This window comes from Mobula hypostoma, chromosome 14 (genome assembly GCF_963921235.1).
Source record: "Mobula hypostoma chromosome 14, sMobHyp1.1, whole genome shotgun sequence".
NCBI classification, from domain to species: domain Eukaryota; kingdom Metazoa; phylum Chordata; class Chondrichthyes; order Myliobatiformes; family Myliobatidae; genus Mobula; species Mobula hypostoma.
In genome coordinates, this window is record NC_086110.1 from 62516840 (window position 1) to 62538805 (window position 21966).

Here is a 21966-nt window from a genome sequence, read left to right on the forward strand (position 1 = left end):
ACTTGTACTGTATTTTGTCAATGCGTTTTCGGAGAATCTTTTAGTTGTTGTTTTTCCTGATTTAAAGAAGCACTGTTTTCATTCTCTTTATAAATGCACAATTCCATTTAACACTTTGTGTTGCAGTTAAAAGTATCTCTCTGCAACTCTCTGGTTAGAATTATTATGCATGATTTGCACTGCATAACTTTGCTGTAGATTTCTAACACTAAACTTGCTACACAATGGTAAAGCAATAGTGAGCTATGTTGATTTCTGTACTAGTGTTTTTGTGCTATTAATAGCACATTAAACTACTGGTCATTCATACCATGTATTCTTTGCAAAGCTCACAATATAAATGATAAATTCTGAAGTAATTTTGGATACTGCATTTTAAAGTAAAATTATGTGGATATATGCATATATAAAATGCAGAAGTCTCAATTTGTTTAGTAGGTTTTTATAGCTTTTCTTTCTTGATGTTTTCATTTAGGTTCCTATTTGTAATTGTGCCTTAGAAAAGCTCACTGGGTATCAGTTAACATATTTGCAAAGTTAAGTCTACAATGAACTGATAAGAATGTGAACACATAGGAGATCGTTAACCACAATTCCTTTCATTTTATTTTTGATATATGACACCAAAGAGTCAAGTAAAATTTGGTAACAAGTGACTAATATAATTATGCATTTTAATGTTTATTATAGTGGTTACCTTTCTGTAAAATATAGTTAAGTTCCTCTGGAAAAAAAAACTTCAGTCCAATGGAGTTTAAATGTTGGGCATTTTTGTCTGCTTTCAATTGCATCAGACAAGAATAACTTTTTTTCATCAATTAATCCCTGTTTTTCAAAAAAAAAGTATTTGTTTGTAAGATGGAATACATTGGTGAGCGGTGTTTTTCATTCTTTTTTTTGTAGTGTGTTTTATGAACAATTTCTAAAAAATACATTTTGCATTCAGATTTTGTTTGGAAGCTATAATTTTAGATTATTCAGAAGCCTTTTATTTTTTAATTAGGTTAAGTGAAATGAATTTCTCTATTCTGAATTAAGCATGGCATGATGGAAAATGAACCTCTATCCAACAATGTTCCTGAATTACAAATTCTGAGCAAAATCCTGCACTGCATCCAGCTGTATTTCCTTATTAATAATGTTTCTCTTTCTAACAAAACCATATTACAGTAATGTGGAGTGGCTCGATGCCTGTTGGCTTGCATTTGGGAAAATTTGAGTGACGATGAAGTTTCTTCTCCCTTGCTCAGTCACCGTGTAGCCTAGATTCTGATCTTGGTCTCTGAATACTGTCACCATTCTATGGTGTCTTGCACTAACCATTTCATACCCAAACTAGAGTTTCAAGAAGTTTGATGGCTTTGCATTGTGGCTGCTAACATGCTAACCAGTCCAGCTTGTTTTAATAGTTGACCTAAACAAATATTTTGATCAAGATAATCTTGCTTGATGAACTACTTCCACTCCAGATTCAAGGGTTCCAAGGTAACAGGAGATTGAGGGAAAATTCTTAGATATCCAGGCAATGTAATCTTTTCATTTGCCAGAGCTGGGAATGGAGTGTCTGCTACAGAAGTCTGGTGGTAGGCATGGGAACATTGTGGCCCACCAGTTACAGCTGGTTGAGTATAATTAGGATCCATTTTCTGGGAATGTTGGCCCACAAGAGTATGCTGATATTGACTTGATAATCTGCCGGTGGATTTACAGGACTTCGCAGTATTTTTCCAGTGGCTTGAGGTAGCCCTGATTTTAGAAGTGTGTCGGGCACCAGGGAATGAGTTGCCTGGTAGATACTACATTTCGTGTCAGGCTGTCATTTCGACCTTCAAACACCTTTTCTTCAGATGACCATATTTTTCTTGTGGATGCAGCTTTTATGATGCCATGTGCCTGTGATGCTACTGCAAATCACAATCAGAATTAGAATTAGAATTAGAATCAGCTTTATTATCACCAGCATGTGTTGTGAAACTTGTGAATTTCAAAAGTAAGCTTTTTATTGCACTTGTGCACATGACAATAAACTACAATTTGACTTTGACCAGACATAATATTCAAGGTGCAAGTTACAGAAAAGTTTCTCAACAGTGTTATCAGGATTGGAGGGCTTGAGTTATAAGGGGAAACTGAATAGGCAGGGGCTTTTATCCTGGAATATAGGAGCCTGAGGGACAACCTTATGATTATGATTATGAAGATATGTAGTCCTCTTTTATTGTCATTTAGTAATGCATGCATTAAGAAATGATACATTATTTCCTCCGGTGTGATATCACAAAACACAGGACAGACCAAGACTGAAAAAACTGAGAAAACCACATAATTATACATATAGTTACAACAGTGTAACAATACCATAACTTGATGAAGAAGTCCATGAGCACAGTAAAGTTCAAAGTTTCTCAAATGTCCCACATCTCACGCAGACGGGAGAAGGAAGAAAAACTCTCCCTGCCATGTAGACCACAATCCGACTCTGAGTCATCCGAAAACTTCGAGCTCTGATCAGCTCTCCGACACTGAGTACTGAGCGCCATCTCTGTCCGAACGATTCGACGTCCTTCTTGGTCGCCAAAAGCAGGCAAGGCCAGGGATTTTGAGGCCTACCCTCCGAAAGATTCCCGACCACACAGTAACGACAGCAGCGAACGGGCGTTTCAGAAAATTGTCCAGATGTTCCTCTGTGCTTTCACGTCCATTCTCCATCAAATCGGAATTGTCCACGGCCCCTATTTAACAGATACGATATCATTTTTCACCGGAGGGCTGCACACACGCAGGCGCGCCGCCATCTTCTCCTCCCGCTCCTCATGCTACACCTAACACAGATATGTAAAATCATGAGGGGCACAGATATGGTGAATGATCAGTTATTTTTTCCCATGATGTGGGAGTCTAAAAAATAGAGGGAACTAATTTTTAAGGTGAGAGTGGAGAAACGTAAAAGGTACCTACGGGGTAATTTTCTCACACAGAGGGTGCTGATTATGTAGAATGAGCTTCTAGAGGAAGTGGTAGAAACAAGTACGATTAAAATATTTAAAGGACATTTGGCTGGGTACATGGGTAGAAAAGGTTTAGAAGATCATGAACCAAGCACATGCAAATGGAACTAGCTAAAATAGGCGAATGGGACCAAAGGCCTGTTTTTGTGGTGTATAATTCGGTGACTCTAATATGCATGAAATGAGTTTATGAAATTCCTCTCTAAATACCTCTGTCTGATAGAGTGGAAGTAAGATCATTGAAGATAGCACCGAGTATTCATTCTCTTCCCTTTCCTCCATCCCTTTCTTTACTCCCTTCCTATGTGATTTTATCTCATCTTACCACCTCACCACTGCAGCACCCCTTCTGAAATCCATCACATACCCACTCTCTCTCCATTCCACCTCCTCCCTATCTCCAGAGAATGCTTATCCTGACAGCATTCTGAGAGCACGAAATTGTAATAATCATCATGGTAACGCCAATCCAGGCACTATCATGTGAAAGGTCGGGCCATTGCTCAAGTGAGACAACAATGATATCCTCGTCACTTAAATAATTAAAAGTATAATAGTTGTTGGATTACTCTGAGCATCATCGTCTTGTCATGGTAGAGAAGCTTGTGAGTTCCTGAGATTCCTGAAAGAGATGCTGTCTGGAGTTTAACTGTCTGGCACTTAGATCTTGGTAGGTTCACCCATGTGATAAGGTCCAGGGGGAAGTTGCAGACAGGATCTCAGTGGTGGACCTGACAGAAGATGATCACATTACAACAGAGAACGTCTGCAGTAGTGAAATATTGCCAGTCATCTTGCATGTCACACCAATGAACCCTGACCACAATCCGTTAAGGACTATGTAGTGGCTGCCCATACATCAACTCCCCACCACCCCAACTTTACACAAGGTCATGCACAGATGCTCTAACATCCAGAACCAGGTGAAAACATCATAATACACTTGAGTGGTTTGTTGGACTGATCCAGGTCATGGCCTGATCCACCAGCCTCCCCAAATCATCGCTGGGAACTAAGTCATTGTTGCAAGAAAATAAGTATTGAGGATGACAAGGATCTTGTGAGAAATACACTTCAGATAATGTATCACAGACAATCCTGTATCTTCCGACTAACAGAAGCTGCTGAGTGTCCACAGTGCCTGGACATTCTTAACGTTCACCATTATCAGCACGTTTCCACTGAAGTTGGGTGAGACTGAAACTAGAGATCATGGGTTAAGGGTGAAAGGTAGAAAGTTTAACATGAGGGGGATCTTCCTCACTCAGAGGGTGGTGAGAGTGTGGAACGAGCTGTCATTGTTTGGAGACCAAGTTATCATGAGATCATTCACGGAAGCATAGATGAAAATGGCCCTTACATTTCTGTAAAAACTAAAGTTTTCTCCTAACTGTCTGCTGTGAACTGTGGTGGTCAACAGTAGAGTTCAATATTGACACTCTGGAAAACATGGCCTACTTTCTCTATCTCAGGAAGAACCTGTCAGCAAAATCAAGGAGCTGTATTTCATCATTTTCCAGTATAGCCTTTAACTGTATGAGAGAGAGAACATCTGAAGAGTTATTTGATAATTATGTAGCACGGTCCATATTTACAGACAGCAAATATACAGGAGATATACAACACGGTAACAGGCCCTTCTGGCCTAATGAGCCCACAACACCCAATTACACCCATGTGACCAATTAACCTACGAACCCTTATGTCTTTGGAAAGTGTGAGAAACAGGAACATCCAGAGGAAATCCACTTGGTCATGAGGAGAACGTACAATCACCTTACAGACCACGGCAGGAATTGGACCTGGGCCATTGGCCCTATAATAGTACTTACTAACTGCTACACCACTGTACCGCCTCAAGATGAAGTTCTCAAACCAGCATAAAGTTGGGCCTGAACACATGTGATTCTGCATATGCTGTAAATTCATAGCAACACACACAAAATGATGGAGGAACTCAGCAAGACAGGCAGCATCTATGGAAAGGAATAAACGGTCCACATTTCAGGCCAAGACCCTTTGTCAGGACTGGAAAGGAAGGGGCAAGAAACCGGAATAAGTTGGCGAGGGAGGGGGAGGAGTAGGGCATCAATAACCCCTTCCTTTTTGAACAGTTTGAGTTTGCTGCCTATGACAGGAACCTCCAAGCACTGGAGAGAGACCACCAATTTTGACTTGGTAAAAATCCTTGCAAACAGATGATTGAATTAGTGAACCAACTTCAGTGTTTTTTCCTGAGTGAGTTGGCTCTGATGGGCAGGTCACGGTTGCATGTCCTACACCAGACTCCTGAAGCAATCACTCTACTTTGAGTGCCATCATGACAGTCATTTACTAGGTGGACAGAGGTATTCCAAGCCAACTTGAAAAGCTGTAACAAGATCATTTACCAATTAGAATCTCTGATCCATAACCCCTCAAGATATAAAAGAATCATTTATGCTGGCACTGAGAACTTCAAGCCAATTCATGGGATCACACAGAAGCCCAATGTAAATGGTGAAAGAGGTGTGCCTTCTCCGAAACTATCTATCTCTCCTGTCACACATCCTCCCTTACCAGAGTCTGCAGGACCCATGTGGGACTCAAAGGTCCTGATGAACTGATTACAGACATAGAAACAAGTCATCTTTGTGGATCTGTAAAGTAAAAGAGACAGTCGGAGATTCGAGTGTTCATCTTCACCTTCCTGATGAAGGAGGCGTCAGTTGACCGCTAGCAACTTGAAACGATGAATGTCTTAAGTGTCTTTAATATCATTTAACAGATACCAAAATTGTATAGTTGACCTTGTGATAAAACCACACACACTTGAGAGCAATGACTTCCTAACTCGAATGCAACACCACCACAGATTATTAAAACATTAACTATATGAATGAGCTTGTAAATGACAAATTAAACTGCAATTTTATGCCATAATTCACCTTTTGTGGTTTTATAGCTAGCTATAAATTGAAGTAAAACTCCCAGTTTATTGCAAATCATTTTTATGTGAGTTTTTGAGCACCATTCTCTAACATTGTGCTTTGGAAATTATGACCTGGCATGTTTATTTTAACAGGGGACGTGCCTTTTCTGGTTGGTTATTGAACTTTAATTTTCTAGCCAGTGAGAAGGTCAGAAGAGACGGAAAAAGGCAGATGCCATGGGAGTCACAATCAGTGAAAGCTCATCTGTTGAATTTGTAGTTTCAACTAGTGTGTGTGTTTTTCCTTTGGCCACTTGAGAAGTGCCCTACTTTCTGTCACATTCCATCTTTCAGGAGGAAGTACAGGAAATATTTACCTTATGGAAACCTTATGCGAGGAAACAGATCACTGCAGCACATCTAACTGTGTTTTTATTAAGTCATGCAGCTTCAGTTCCTGGTAATTGCCATTGAAAGACCAGGTGTTTGATTCATTTTTAAAAATCCACACAATTTAGTACATTCGGCCTGACACAAGATTTCATTTGATGCAGTTAAATAGTTATTCTGTACATTCGGATTCTAGTTAGTAATGAAGGAAATTATTTACATTTATAGGTAATTTATTGAAAAGTATGATACAGTGTCTACTATAAACCCAACCAAAATGACCTAATAAGTAATTTATAATATGATATTTTAATGGACTTTAGATCTTTCCTAGGGCAGTATTTGGAAGCAATATATAAAGCTGGTCATGGCAAAATAGCTTGAGAAGCCACTATCACCTGCTAGCCTGTACTCCTTCCCCTCCTCTCACCTTCTTATTTTGGCTTCTTCCGTCTTCCTTTCCAGACTCTGATGAACGGTCTTGGTCTGAAACGGCAACTGTTGATTCCTCTCCAGTAATGCTGCCTGACCTGCTGAGTTACTCTGGATTTCCATCATCTGCAGTATCTCTTGTGTTTATGGTTTATTGATAAGGATGTTATGGCAAAGAGAGCTTGGATAGAAATGAAAGGCTTGTACAATATGGCATAATTCATAAGCTCAGGACATCCCAAAGTATTTTATAGACAATTAAGTACATTTGACTTGTCTATGTTTCAGTATAGTGAATACAACAGTGAACTTGTGCAAAGGCAGCTCTGTAAACAGCTTTAATAATAACAAGATAATTTGCCTATTAATAAAGTTAATCAAAAGTGAATTTCACCAATAGGTCTCCTGTATCTATCTCAATGCTTGAGAGAACTGGTATTAACATTCTACCTGACAAAGAACACTCCTCACGTCTTTTGCAGTACTGGGAGTCTATTGGGGGTGTCTGCCTCGTACTTCATCCTCAACCTTGAAGTCATGGTGCCAGGTCCCACTTGAACTTTAGTTCATCTTAATTCCATTTACTCATTTTTAGGGATCTGGGCATCCTTGCCAATGCCTAATGGACAATGGACTTGAGACCTCATGCTCTGTCTCACCATGGCCTTGCGCCTTATCGTCTGCCTCTATTGCACTCTCTCTGTATCTGTAACAATTTATTTTGTGTTCTGTTATTGCTGTTCTCTTGTACCACCTCAACACACTGATGTGATGAAATTATCTGTATGGGTGACATGCAAAACAAAGTCTTTTTTTACTGTACTTGATACATGTGGCAATAATAAAACAATTTATCAGTTAAGTTTCTTTGAGAAAACGGTGAACCCTTGGACTCCTAAAACCCTAAAGGTGACAATACTTACACATTGCTTACCCAGTAAGGTTAAAAGGCTGGCGATTTAGCTGATGCCTGCATTCAGATGTACTGAAATTGAGTTTCAGATTAATTTATCGTCTATCAAATTAATCATTGTGATCTGTATAACTTACAGATCACCAGTTTTTTGTCAATCATGAAAAGAAAAGTTTGCATCTAAAAAATCTTGCAGTGTATCTTTAAAAAAGTCTCAAAGCACTTAATGTTATGTACCTCAGTGTGTCATTTGATTGAGAAAAGCAATATATCCATCCCATTACTACATGATACAACAAATAATAAATAAAACAATTGGGTGAGCCTAAAGATAAAACTGCTGTCATACACAGTGTATGTATTTATTAGTAATCAACTGCAGAAGTCAGTAACTTGAATTATACCAGTTGTTCTCACAAGCAGCTTTAAATATGCTAATGATCATTGGAATGTATAAAAATTATAACCGGAGGTAGTAACATATGAAAAAGTAACACAAGAAGGCTATTTGGCCCTTGCAGTCTGTGCTAATAGATACCAAGATGGTGGCTGACCTTCTGCCTGTGTGCCATTTTCCTTCGCTGTCCCCATATAGTATTTTGCTTTATTATTGTTGTCACATGTACTGAGGTACAGTGAAAAACTTGACAGCATACTGTCTAGACGGATTAATTCATTACAACCGTACATTGAGGCAGTACTAGGTTGAACAATAACAGAGTGCAAAAATAAAGTATCCTCCACATTTATGTGGATAGTGCATAGACTGTTGACTTCATGGCCGAACTGAAAGAGGCAACCTCTGACAATGCATCGCTTCCTTGTTAAAATATTGGAGTGTTACTTTTGATAATTTGTTCAAATCTCCAACTGGGACTGATGTTCTTTTCACTTAAAAGGCAAGAAGGAGATAAAGCTGACTTAATGGATCAGAAGAATAAGCTATGGTTCTACTTAATTTTTGTCTTGAGCCAATAATAATTAATAATCGCAGCCATAATTACAGCCTTATTACAACCATATAAACAATAACTAGAAGACGTGATTGCCTGTGTAAATAATTGGCACTTCAATATCCTGTGCTAGGTTCCAATGTAGTTGGGAGGTCTGGGCTGTGAGCCATTCTTAAAATGATGCACGTGAATTCCCATCACTGAACTGTATCTCCATTGAGTGCTGTTACTCCTATTCCGCAACTTATGATGCATCACTTTTATATTTTAAATTTGTGCACTCTTATAATTTTTGCTTAAGATTTCTAAGGAGCAAAATTTGGAACAGTTCCTAGCTGTTTCCATCTCACTTTTTTTTTCCTTCTTATTTGGATTGCGATATTGCCTTGCTTGGCAGTAGTCCTGTTTTATCTGGACATGCCTCCTTTATTTTTCTAAGCCTGACATGCTGTTCTCCCTCACAAGGAGTGAAGCATGGGAACTGTGTCAAATCTGATTTTTCAGATTCTGACAGATTATGCCCTTGGTGAAAAAGCTGTTTACTGAATTTTTCTGTTCTCCCGAATTATTGTTATTAAAAAAATAGACAGCTGTCAAATTTAAAATATGCTATTTTCTTTGTAAAGAAATTCAGTGTGTGCCCAGACTATATTTCTACATCAGTGTAATTGGATTAAATATGTCTTCAGTGAGTGGGATACCATATGGAGAAATTACTGCTGCCAAAAGTCATGCTGTACTGGTTGGACTTTATCATTGCCCATTCTTGTGTATTCTTTCCATAATACTGATTGTATTATCAAATAAATATTTAAAATTTTAGGATATCCCCTTCTGGTTGGGGTGAATTAGTCCTTGGATATTTGAATGTTTATTGAGACTCTGAGAAATATTAGACTATGAAAAATGCTGGGCAGGAGAGAAGTTCTGCTCATTGTGTTGTAATTTAGTCAACTCCTTCTAATAATGCTGACCAGTTAGGTTGAACAAGCATCTTGCTATTTACTGGGGAGGTGTGTGTGCTTGATAGTGAATCAAGATCAAAATGCCAAATCCTGGTAAGGAAATGTGGTGGGGGGGGTGGATGAGAGGGTAAAAGGGGCAGCAGCATTGCCCAGCTAGTCGAATTGCTGCCCCTTTTCTCAGCTCCAGTGATCCAGGTCAATCCTGACCTCTGGTCCCATCTTTGTGCAGTTCGTGCCTTCTCTCTTGGACAGTGTCATTTCCTTGTGTACTGTGATTCCCCCTCACTTGGAAACGCGTGTGTTATTCAGTAGATCTGCTACTGTAAGTTGCCTCTTGTGTGATTGAGTGGTAGAACTGAGGGGCAGGGGTGGGGTAGTTGGTGTGTAAACTTGTGTATCTTCTCAATACAAAGACTGAAGTGCAGTAGATCAAAATGAAGACTCCTTCAGTGTGCCCACTATCTTAGCAGAGTCTGCTATTTAATGGTGCAAAATTGAGTCAGTGAACCTTCAAACCAAAGTACATTATGCATAAACTCTTCTCAGGTATTTTAGTTAAAATGGATACCTGTACTTGGCTGGAAGCCTGTAAAGCGTTTGTACATCATATATGCTGGGAAAGCACTAGATTCTTTTTCAAAATACACTAAATGAAAGCTCCATGTGTTAGTTTGTTGTGCAGCTCCAGGCATTGAAGTACCACAATTTACTGGTACAAAAGAGGGCCAGATTATGCCTGACCTGGATTTTTTGCCTGTTTAAATCATGGTGATGAATGATACATTAATAGTTTATGTACTACTGTGACAATGGTAATTTGAAAGCTGTAATTTTTTTTAATAGTGAAATTTCAAGCAGAGACTGAGTATTTGAAGCCAAATAGTGGAATTTTGGTAGTTGACTTCCTGGAAAGAGATCTTATTCCACCCTGCATGCAGTAACAAGTTCTGGAAAAGCACCCATAGAAAATCGGAAGTGTTGAAGGGGAAGAAATTGCATACCTCAGAGACTGTTAATTTTCTTCAAATGCCAGTGAGACATTTAATAAATATTGTTGATCATAAGTATATGTGATGAATATGTCTTTGAATATCAGTGAAGTATAGGAAAAAGAAATTTGATAGAGGTATACAAAATTATGCAGGGTATAGATAAGGTAAGTATAATCAGGCTTTTTCCACTGAGGTTAAATGAGACTAGAACATTTAAGAAAAGTTTTGGTAAGCACATGAAAGAAAGGGGTATAGAGGGCTAGGTCCAGGTACAGGTAGATAGGACTGGGCAGAATCACAGCTTGACATGGACTAAATGGGCTGTAGGACCTGTTTCTGTGTTGTAGTGATCTATAATTCTATGAATAATAACTCTAGTCCCCGATGACTAAAGAATCTACCAGTGTGCATTGCATTTCCATTGTCCTGCAAAATGGCAGTTTGCCACCAGCTTCCTGAGGACATTTAAAGATTGGGGGAAGGGGGTAAATACCGGTCTCAGCCAGCAATACACACCTCCCATGTCTAAAGAAAAAATTGACCAATCTTTCTGCACAATGCCTACATATTGGAGTCCTTGAAAAAAAGCCCCTACTTATTTCAAAATTGCCAGTTGCAGTTATATCCATTGACTTTTTGTTCCACTGTAACCATTTTCGTGTCCAATGTTGTATACGAAATGAGTTATCTAGGACTGAAATTGGAGTAGAGTGTGTTGATTGTGCGGGAGATTGGGTCTGAAGCACAAGATCAATCATCAATATACTTTGTTCAGATTTGAGTAGCCAGGTAGCTGCTTCAATTTCTTCAGTTATAAACTGAAGATAAAGATTAAAGATTAGCTTTATTTGTCATATGTACACCGAAACATACTGTGAGATGTGTTGTTTTCGTCAATGACCTATACACTTGAGGATTTTGCTGGGAACAGTCCCAAATGCCATCTTGCTTCTGGTGCAAACATATCATACACACAACTTACTAACCCTGACTGTATGCTTTGGGAATATAGAGGGAAATAGTGCCTGGATGAGACCCATGCAGTCACAGGCAGAATGTACAAACCCCTTACAGACAGCAATGAGAATTAAACCCCGATCGGTGATTGCTGGCAGTGTAAAGTGTTGTGCTAACGGCTATGCTGCAGTGCTGCCGGGTGTGAAGACAGGATGTACCTAAGTTTAACTGTTCACAACAGCTTTCAGAGGGTGGTAAATCTGTGGAATGTGTTGCCACGAGCGGCTGTGGAGGCCAAGTCATTGGGTATATTTAAGGCAGAGATAGATAGGTTCTTGATTAGCTAGGGCATCAAAGGGTATGGGGTGAAAGCTGGGGAGTGGGGCATGAGGCTGAATGCTGAAAAGCGGAGACGTATTAGGATAAGAAAGATAATTAAACTGTATGAGGCCGAGACTTTTCAATCTTAGGATAAGGAACTCACTCAAATAAATATAATCTAACCTTTCTTGACATTTATATTCATTCATTTTACATGTCATTGTATGTAATCATGTTTGATTTTCAGTTATTTGACCTCCAGTTCAACTTGTTCTTGTGTTATTTCATGGATATTGAAAAAAGCACACATTATTTGATAGAGTTGGTTTTACATAAAACAAATCTAGCTAATCAATAATGATGCCCTTTATTGATTTGTATACATTAAATACAAAGTATCTAGTTCATCCACTAAATATTGGAGCCTGAAAATGGCCCACTTAGATTTGAGTTTGCAAGTATCAGTTCCCAGCTTCAGCATTTTCTGAGCAAACACAGGGTCAGGGTAGTCAAACATTATCTGTTGATGTACATCTGCAGCTGTGAGGCAATATTGACAGAGCTTATTCCAGGCTGAGCGCTATAGTGATTCATGTCACTATTGAGAACATGGCAAATGTTTCATGAGGATGGGTAAATTTATGAAAGCAGAGATATTATTTAAAAAATGTTTCATGTGGCGATTTATCCTACATTGATTCTTAACATTCAGCAATGTGATAGAAATGATGTACTGTTTTCATTGGTAGAAATACCAGCTCATTCAAAAGAAAGCAGTTTCCAGAATTTGCCTCTTTCCTTCAATTTCTTCCATCATAACCTTAACCCCTGATTAAGAATTTATCAATCTCTGCCTTAAATGCACTCAATAACTTGGACAAGCCCTCAATGGCTGCAAGTTCCACAGATTCACCACTCCATGCCTCAAGAAATTGCTCCTTGTCTCAATTTGAAAGAGCTGTCCCTTTATTCTGAAGTGGTCAGATTGTGGTCTCTCTTACTAATAGAAACATCCTCTTCACGTTTTCTTACCAGCAACAGATCTTGTCCCATTTTATGCTGCTTGTGATACTGGGATCCTCCTCTGTTGACTAATCTTCAAATGTTCCCTTCTGTAGCCATGTAGAATCAGTGACTGCTTATGCTCAGAGTTAAAATTTTTTTATTTCATCATTAAACCAGTCACTTAATGGAAGAACTGGTATTTTACAAAATATGTTCCCCATTTGGAAGTTATTGAAGGTCTGACTCAGGATAATGAATATTATAACATTAGTGTTAAATTGTCCTACTATCTGTAGTATTTAATGAGTAATATGCAAAATTGACATCCTTTTTAAGACAGGGTGAATCCTGTGCATCAGCAGACGTGAAATTCTTAACACTTCTTTTGGTGTAATATAAGAAAGTAGTTTTTATTGTAAGTTTTATGGAAGGGTAGATGCAAGTTACAAAGTAGATTTGATTTAGCTTTCAAATCTTGATTTTAGATTTGCTTTGTCAACATCTTGGAGCATTTTTGTTCAAACATTGACTGCCAGTGACTAAGTTGAAAGAACTGTCAGGGAGGAGTAACAGAGCCTGACAGTTTGAGGGAGATGAATTAACGCAGAGTTGAAATCACCCAATCCCTCAAGCACTTTGGTTTAATGACTGTCTCTGTGGATATTAATTCATCGCGTTCTGAATCATGGGCTCAATAACTCCTCCAAGACATTTCTCCCATTGATCAGCCTCAACAATTTATATACATATATATACACACACACACACACACACACACACACACACACACACACACACACACTTTTGGAAACAGACCAACACAAAAGACATTGGTTTGCTTATCTTTGAATAAAATTGAAGTTTGAAGTTATTTGGAAATTTTTTAGAAATATTTTTCTTTCAAAGCATAACTTTCATCTTGACAATTTTTAAGTATTAGGCATATCAGCCCCTTGAGCCGCCTATACTATTCAATTAGATCACGGTTGATTTGTACCTCAACTCCATTTACCCATCTTTGTTTCATATCCCTGATGTACCTTCTCAAGAAAAATCTATTAATCTTCAGTCTTAACAATTACAATTCCCCAGGCATCTGTAATCCTTTGGGGGAGGAACTTCCAGACTTCCACTAGCTTTAATGTGCAAAGAAATATTTCTTGTGTTTGCAATGACTTTTCTTTCTTTGAGATCCTCCCACAAAAAGAAGTGGTTTCTCTGTATCCATCTCTTTCTTAACATTCTCCCGTTTGAAATCTATTACCAAAGCAAACAATACATTTCACTGCATGTTTCGATGTACTGTACATGTGATAAATGAATCAGGATCTGATTTTAAGCTCTCCAGTTGGATCAGCTATTTAATCTTGGGGGAATACAAGTTTATATGACCTGGCATAATTTAACTCTTTATACACTGGCTTCCCCCTGATGAATTTGCATTTGCCCTCTTCTAAGGCTTTTGTTATTTCTAAGGACCTGATATCTAAAACTCAAGGGCTGGGCACCACACAAGTAACACTTCCTCACTTTTAGATTCTGATCCCTTTGAGCTAAAATCATTTGGCCTTTTGATTATTTTTGCACCATTTATTGATGGCTTGAATGGATTGCTACCTCAGTCCTAAGAATGACCCCATGTGCTCCAACAGTAAGCTCCATAGTTATGTTCACTGACTATTAGTGTCTCTTTGTGCCTTCCTATTATGATCTACATGCACTACTGTGTTTCCTAACAGTTGATTGAAAACCATGATTTACATTCCAATTCTCCATGTAAATAATTTATATGTTGAAACGATGAGGTGCCTAGGCTCTTGGTTTTACGTTTTCAGGGAATATTCCTTTTAACTTCTCAGAAACCTCTTCAAATGTTCAATTATTCTGAATCCCAATTATCCTTTGGCTTGCCTTAATAATGAATTTAGAAATAATATTTAAATTTTTAGAAATTTAACTGTAAAAGCAATAACAGAGTTGTTTAAAAACAGTGCCTGGTTTCCTCTCTGGCAGCAAAACAAATCCTGGATGGATCTTGCACTTCGTGCTCATAGATTTAAAGGCATACATCTTCCTTGAAGGATTGAATGTAAAAATTCCCTCTTTTCATCCATGGGTTTTGACAGCTGGCCCCTAAAATTGCTGTTGGTGTAAAATAGGCTCTGTGGCGGTTACATCAAACCTTGTATGATGGGTTGTGGGGGGCAATGGGTGAAGGAGGAATGATTGAAGCACTTGTATCTGAAGGAATTTCCATCGTCCTGCTGAGAATCCCGGGATAAGTTCCGTGCATCCGCATGCATTGATCAACAAATCTGGCACAGTGGGTCTGGCTCGAATCTAGAAATAACAGACACACATCAGTATGGAACCATGTAATGTTTTAGTCTTTTATAATTCTGCAGTAGATTATGAATTTGGGAAGACATTAAGTTGATCACTGTTAAAAAACTGGTTGAAATGAACAGAGCTTTACTTTTGTTTATTACAAGGAAGGCATGACAGCAGCTCTGTTTCACAATGGGTTTGAGAAGATTTGGTATGTCACCAAAGTCCCTTGCAAATTTCTGAAGATATACCATGGAGAGCATTCCAACTGGTTGTATCGCCGCCTGGTATGGGCGGTGGGGGAGGTGGGGAATCATACCATACCATGAGTGGAAAAAGCTGCAGAAAGTTGCCCAGTTAGCCAGCTCCATCATGGGCACTAACCTCCCTAGGATTGAGGAGATCTTGAAAAGGCAATGTCTCAAAAAGGCGGTATCGTTCATTAAGATCCTCCATCACCAAGGCATGTCCCCTTCTCAACGCTACCATCGAGGAGATGGCACAGGAGGCTGAAGGCACACACTCAACACTTTAAGAACAGCTTCTTTCCCTCTGCCAGATATGTGAATGGACTAAGAACCCATGTACACTACTTTACTATTTTTGCACTACTTTTTCTATTTTCTATTTATGATTTATAATTTAAATTTTTAATATTTACTAATTTTAACTATTTTAAATATTTAATATTTGTAATCCAGGGAGTGTGATGCGCAGAATCAAATATCGCTGTAATGATTGTACGTTCTAGTACCAATTGTTTGGCGATAATGAAGTATAAAGTATAAAGTATAAGTATATATTTCTTATTGTAATTTATAGATTTTTAAATTATGTACTACATTGTAGTGTTGTCGCAAAGCAACAAATTTCACAACATATGCCTGTGATGTTAAACATGATACCGATTCTAATCCTTTAAATCACTGCAGAGGACATCATGAAAATCTGTTTATTTTCCTTAGCTACAGTTGGACTGACAATGGGACAGACTTTGTAGAATATGACTTGTTCAGCATAATATTAATAACAATAAAAATCTGAAATTGAAGTCTTCCATTTATGTCCGCAAATTAAATGCTTCATTTTGTTCCAGTTGTAAAATTACCATTATGGAAAATATAGTACTGTTCTTATGAAATGTTCATAAATTTTTAAAGGACCCTTGGGTTGTTAGGATTTTTCAGAGATTCACATTTTGATATTTCTTGTGGCTACTTTGTCGCGCATTACATTAAAGCAATAATTTTATCTTTATAAGTGAATAAATTCAGATAAAATACTTCGCAATGTTTTGCTTGGTTTAGTTTAGTCTGAGGTTGATAAAAGTGACGAGGACAGGTAAATTTATGCCACATTTGGGGATTTCGAAAGAGAAATTCTGGAATAAATTTGTTCCTTGAGTAATGAATAACAGTGTATTCATAATGATGAGAACTGTGTTGTGTGTTGCTGGTGCTTCCAACTTCCTCGCTCTCCATCTCTCTCTCTCTCTCTCCCCCCCCCTCTCTCTCCCCCCCATCTCTCTCTCCCCCCCTCTCTCTCTCCCCCTTCTCTCTCCCCCTCTCTCTCCCCCCCTCCCCTCCCCCTTCTTCCCCCCCCACTCTCATCAGAGCTGTGTACTCTCAATTTCGAGCATGACACAATGTCAACATGCAAACTGCTGCAGGGTTGTACCTTTTAGTTGTTGTTCTCACTGGTTGCATTCTCTGCTGTATTTGAACTTTAATTGAACCGCAGAGCCATTGCTCTGTATACCTGGGATGAATGCCAATGTCCTCAGCAGGAGAAATTCAACACCTCTGATAACTGTAACATTTCATATCTCTTTAAAATGCCATACGTTTAAATGCTCCAGTGTTTCAGATTATAGGAATACTTGCACCTTAGCTTATAGCCAATTATTACGTTTATGTGTATTAGTTTATGGCATAAGAAATTAAAGAAGTCAGAATGCTGAGCTCTCATTAAACTTTCAAGAGGATGCAGTTCATTATACTTAACACTTAAATGTCAGAGGATTGTTTGGAATAAAGCTTAGCTTTTGTCACTACTGCAGTTTTGCAAGAAATGGAAGTCATCTAAAATGCATTGATCTATACACAGTTTAACAAAATATTAGTTATGCTTTTATTTCTTACTGTTCTCCACATGCACTGCAGTGACATTTTGATTGATAACCTCAATTATGGTCTGCTGAGATGTATGGGTTGAAGTAAAATTATGTACAGTTTACATGTTTGGTTATCAAAAATAAAACTATATATATGGTGTTTTTTAAGAAGCATTTACTTATAAAAATGTTTCTATCTTGTGAACTTTATTGAGAATGAACGCTATGAATTTCAAAACTTTTCTGGCATTGTGAAATAGGCTGTTTAGCCCACAGTATACGCAGAGATGTATCTGCTGCACAAGCGCTGCTCCCAATCCTATGTGCTTGCTGTGTTTCCATATTTACATCTTCTCTGCTCCCATCCACCATCTTTCAAGACCAAGTTATTTCAGAGAATAAAAATGCTTTCAAGCCCTCTTCTAAAGATCTAAGATAGTTCTGTTCTGCTCTTTCCGTAGACCCCTTCATGTGTTGATCTGTAACGCTGCTGTGTTTGGCTGCCCATGGCAATTGACAGAGGACGGCCTTGAAACCACTTTTCAAGTCAATTACTTGGGTCATTTCTACCTTGTGCAGCTACTTCAAGATGTCCTACGCCGTTCAGTCCCTTCAAGGGTCATTGTCGTGTCCTCAGAGTCACACAGGTTAGTGGCTACCAGCATCCATACTACTTTTCTGTCTGCAATTTAATGATCAACTTTATGTTTTGAAGTACTTTAACAGTTCCATAATTAGTAAACTATTCTTTAGCCAGAGGGTGGTGAATCTATAGAGGCCAAGTTATTGGGTATATTTAAAGCAGAGGGTTATGGTTCTTGATTAGAAAGGGTGTCAAAGGTTCCAAGAGAAGGCAGGAGAATGGGGTTGAAAAGAATGTTAATACAGACTCTACCAAGATCCCTGGCAGCACATTCCACACACTTGCATATCCCTCTATGTGTAAAAAAAAACTTTCTGACATCTACCTCATATTTTCCTCCAATCACCTTAAAATTGTGGTCGCTGATATTAGCCATTTCTGCCTCAGGAAAATGTCCACTCTATCTGTGCCTGTGTCAAGTATACCTCTCGTACACCTCTATCAAGTCACCTCTTATCCTCTGTTGCTCCAAAGAGAATAACCTTAGCTCACTCAATCTATTCTTAGAAGACATGCTCTCTAATCCAGACAGCATCCTGGTAAATCTCCTCTGCACTCTCTCTAAAGTTTCCACATCCTTCCTACAATGAGACTACCAGAACTGAATGCAGTACTCTATGTTCACAGGTCTGCATAATTTTTTTTTTTGCCTTTATTGTCATTTTTTCTTCAGGATGGAGCCAACTGCAGTTCTTATCAATTTTACTTGGTACAAATTCAGAAGAGACCTTGGCTTATGAGGATTGCTGGGGGTGGGATTTATACTTGAGGATGAGGTTGGTGGTTGGGCTTTGTCTTGCCTGTTGTATGCAGTGGGAGGGAAGGGTTAGTGGATAGACTGGTGTTGAATTATAGATTAGTACAATAGCTTGGGTAGTAGTTTTGGATGAATCATGAGTTATTGTGGGTAGGATGTGTGATTTTGCATAAGTGATTTTACTATAGATGACAAGGATTGTGAATGTCGGGAAGAAAAACTATGGAAGCATAATGCAGTAACAGATGCATGCAGATGTGCATGTCCCCTTTGGTGTGTCAGATACACAGAGATCAGGAATGAAAATCACAATCCATGCAGATCATAAAAAGATTGTGATTTACTTTTTTGAAGCACGTTTGATTGTCATTGAAGTGTGGTGTATAAGTATGTGGTGCAAGTAGTTCCAGTTTTTCGTTGTGTATGAATATAAAACCAAAGGGGCTACTTTATAAATTAATTGTCTTTTATTAAAGATAAAGCTTTCAATCATACATAAAGGTCTAATGAAAACTGTTCAATTTTATTTCCACATATGTGATATGAAGTGAAAAATCACATGAAAAGTTCCTGCTTCCTAAGTTCTGATTGTAAAAAATATTGTTTGCCACCTTGATCTATTCACGTACTTCCAAATAAATTTTGGGTTTCTATACAAAATAAATAACACTGGAAGAGTTGCTTTGATTAGTGATGAACTATTCTGGTGTGAATCAACCATTGTTTGCTTCTGTTTTCTTCCAAACCCTGCAGTGTGTTTTGTTGGTAATTGTGATAGAAATGGTCATCAAGAATTTTAGAAAACAGAAAATAATTTAACTACTATTTGATATTTGCTATTTTTCCATAAAAAAAAGGACGTGATCTTGCCGTTAAATTGTATTGCAAAATAGTTTTCAAACCCCGATATTGTTAGTAACATTGGTCAGTCTTGTGTTTTGTGATGCCTTCATCTTTACATTTCTGTTCTAAAAATACCTGTTAAGCCAAGCTATGTCAGACATCTCTGGGAGCAGGCCAGCAGCATCTTTTGCCAGGAGAACACATTCTCTAACTGCCTTGTAATCCCAAAGCGTTTTCTAGCTCATGGTTCACATATAATGATTGGTTACTGTGTATCAGGACTCACTGAGTTTCAAACCTTATGATCCTTCCCCAGTCACAACTAAGACGTTACATTAGACATTCTGTTAATAGGTGACCTCCTGTTTCTTCCCATCAATTTCAGCATCCTTGGGTCATAGCACACTTGACTGTACACTGTACGCACATCTCTAGATAGACATTATAATTGCCAGCCATTCTTCCAGTGCATTCTCTCCAATTCTGTGTACTTATTGATCGTGCTTCTGGTTGGCTAGATCAGTTGTTTCTTTATGAGCTTCTATGAGCTATCATGATGACCTCTTCAGTTTCATTTGACCTTTAAGTTTGTGCTCAGTTGCGGTGACTGTATCCTCACAGGGATAGAAAGCAGGGAGGAAATCCAATAAGTCCACTGTTACCTTTCAGACTTGTTGACAGAATATCTTCAAGGCACTGACATAGGTAGTATTAGTTTAGGAGCAACATCCGAGAGTTTCAAACTTTAATGCTAAACTGGATAGCGGGAGTACTTTATACACTTCTATGTTTATACACTTTGCTCTTCACTGCCTTTGTGAACATGAAGGGTTAGGAAAACTGGGAAATAGTGCACAGTGTTGAATATAAACACTTCTGCAGTCTACACCTCCTAATTGTTGTTGTTCCTTTATGCACCTTGTGGCACAGTGGGCGGCATTTTTTGCTGTTTCCTTATCATTTGTTTTCAGTGACACCGAGTTGCTATCTTGACGTTCAACCTGGCATGGACGGAAAGCATGCAAGGAGCTGGCCAGATTCGAACCTGGGATCAGCTGCCTCGAAGTCCAGTGCTAATTCCACTACACCACTGGCCAGCACACCTCTTAATTGTATGTGGCATAATTCGAATTGTGTTAAGTAGTTAAAATGATGAGCACATGCTCCTTTGGTTGCTTTAGTTGTGTTAGTTTTAAACTTAAGGCTAGCTTTAAATTACTCAATTTATTTCAGTCAATCAAATTACTTTGAAACAGATATGGTCACGCTCTTTATTCTTGCAATAGATCCAGCTTTTCTTTCAGATTGAATTTATTCTTTAAAGCATTGCAATTTATAGCCCAGATGCTGAAATGTGCACTGTTTAGACTACACTTGCACCTCATGCAGAATAAAACATATACGCTGTGTTACTGAAGTATTATTTATCAAGCACCAATTTCATAAAATAATGACTGGTATGTAATTAGATGCTATTTATTTCATACTGTAATAAGATTTGTGTTGAATGTAATACCTATGAATGTAATATTGTATGGGAGTCATTTCCAGTCTCACCACTAAGTGGTAATGTAGTGGGGGCTCAATTGCCTGTCATTGAACCTTTCTAATTTTCATCCAACTGAAACCAATGGTGTGAAAATGAAAATTACATCCTATGTCATTTCCATGGTTTGCTGAAAAACAGCAGACATTAAAGACCTAAGTTGGAAGGAAGAAACTGCTTATCTGTTTAGAAATTAGGTCAGTTTGAGTGCTTTAATTTACAACTTGCTCTGTATCAATTATTTACTTTCGGCATATTGCTGCAAAGGGAAATCAGCCATGCTGATGTTATGATATTGGTACTGTGCACGTGATCATTCCAATTGTTCGGAAGAAAACGTCTTCTCTATAGAAAACTCAATTCTCTTGATCTGTTGTGTTTCTTGTACTTACTGTGAATGGCAGCAAGAAAATGAATCTCAGCATTCTGTAAGATGGTGTGTATTCTGAAAATAAATTTACTTTGAACTTGAACTTTGAAGAAATGGTTGCAACACCACATCTGGAATGAGAGGGGAGAACAAAATATTTTCTCTTTCTATTGTTACAACATGGTAACAGGCCCTTCTGGCCCAAAGACTCTGAGCTGCCCAGTTACACACGTGTGACCTATCAGCTTGCTAACCCGTGCATCTTTGGAATGTGAGAGGAAAATGCACACACCCCCTATGGACAGCACTGGCATTGCACCCTGGTTGCTGGCACTGTAATAGTGTTACGTTAACCTGCACGCTACCATATCGCACGAAAATTAATGTGACAAAACTGAATCTGTGAACGTAGCTGACTACTGGAATACTGTAATGCACTGTTGTACTCCTCTCTGTCCATCCTCTACATTGACTATTTGGAGCAACGCAAAAATACCTCACATAGTGTCGCCCTGAAGA

At 38.4% G+C, this 21966-nt stretch overlaps 1 protein-coding gene across 6 annotated transcripts in view; it reads left to right on the forward strand.

Moving 5' to 3' along the window:
• The window catches only part of wwox (WW domain containing oxidoreductase), a 1184285-nt gene that overhangs the window by 376181 nt on the left and 786138 nt on the right, over positions 1–21966 (forward strand). For all 6 annotated transcript variants that reach the window (XM_063067209.1, XM_063067210.1, XM_063067215.1 and 3 more), the window contains exon 7: positions 17750–17935. In XM_063067209.1, the coding sequence (XP_062923279.1) occupies positions 17750–17935 (186 nt within the window). The remainder of the gene's footprint in view (positions 1–17749; positions 17936–21966) is intronic.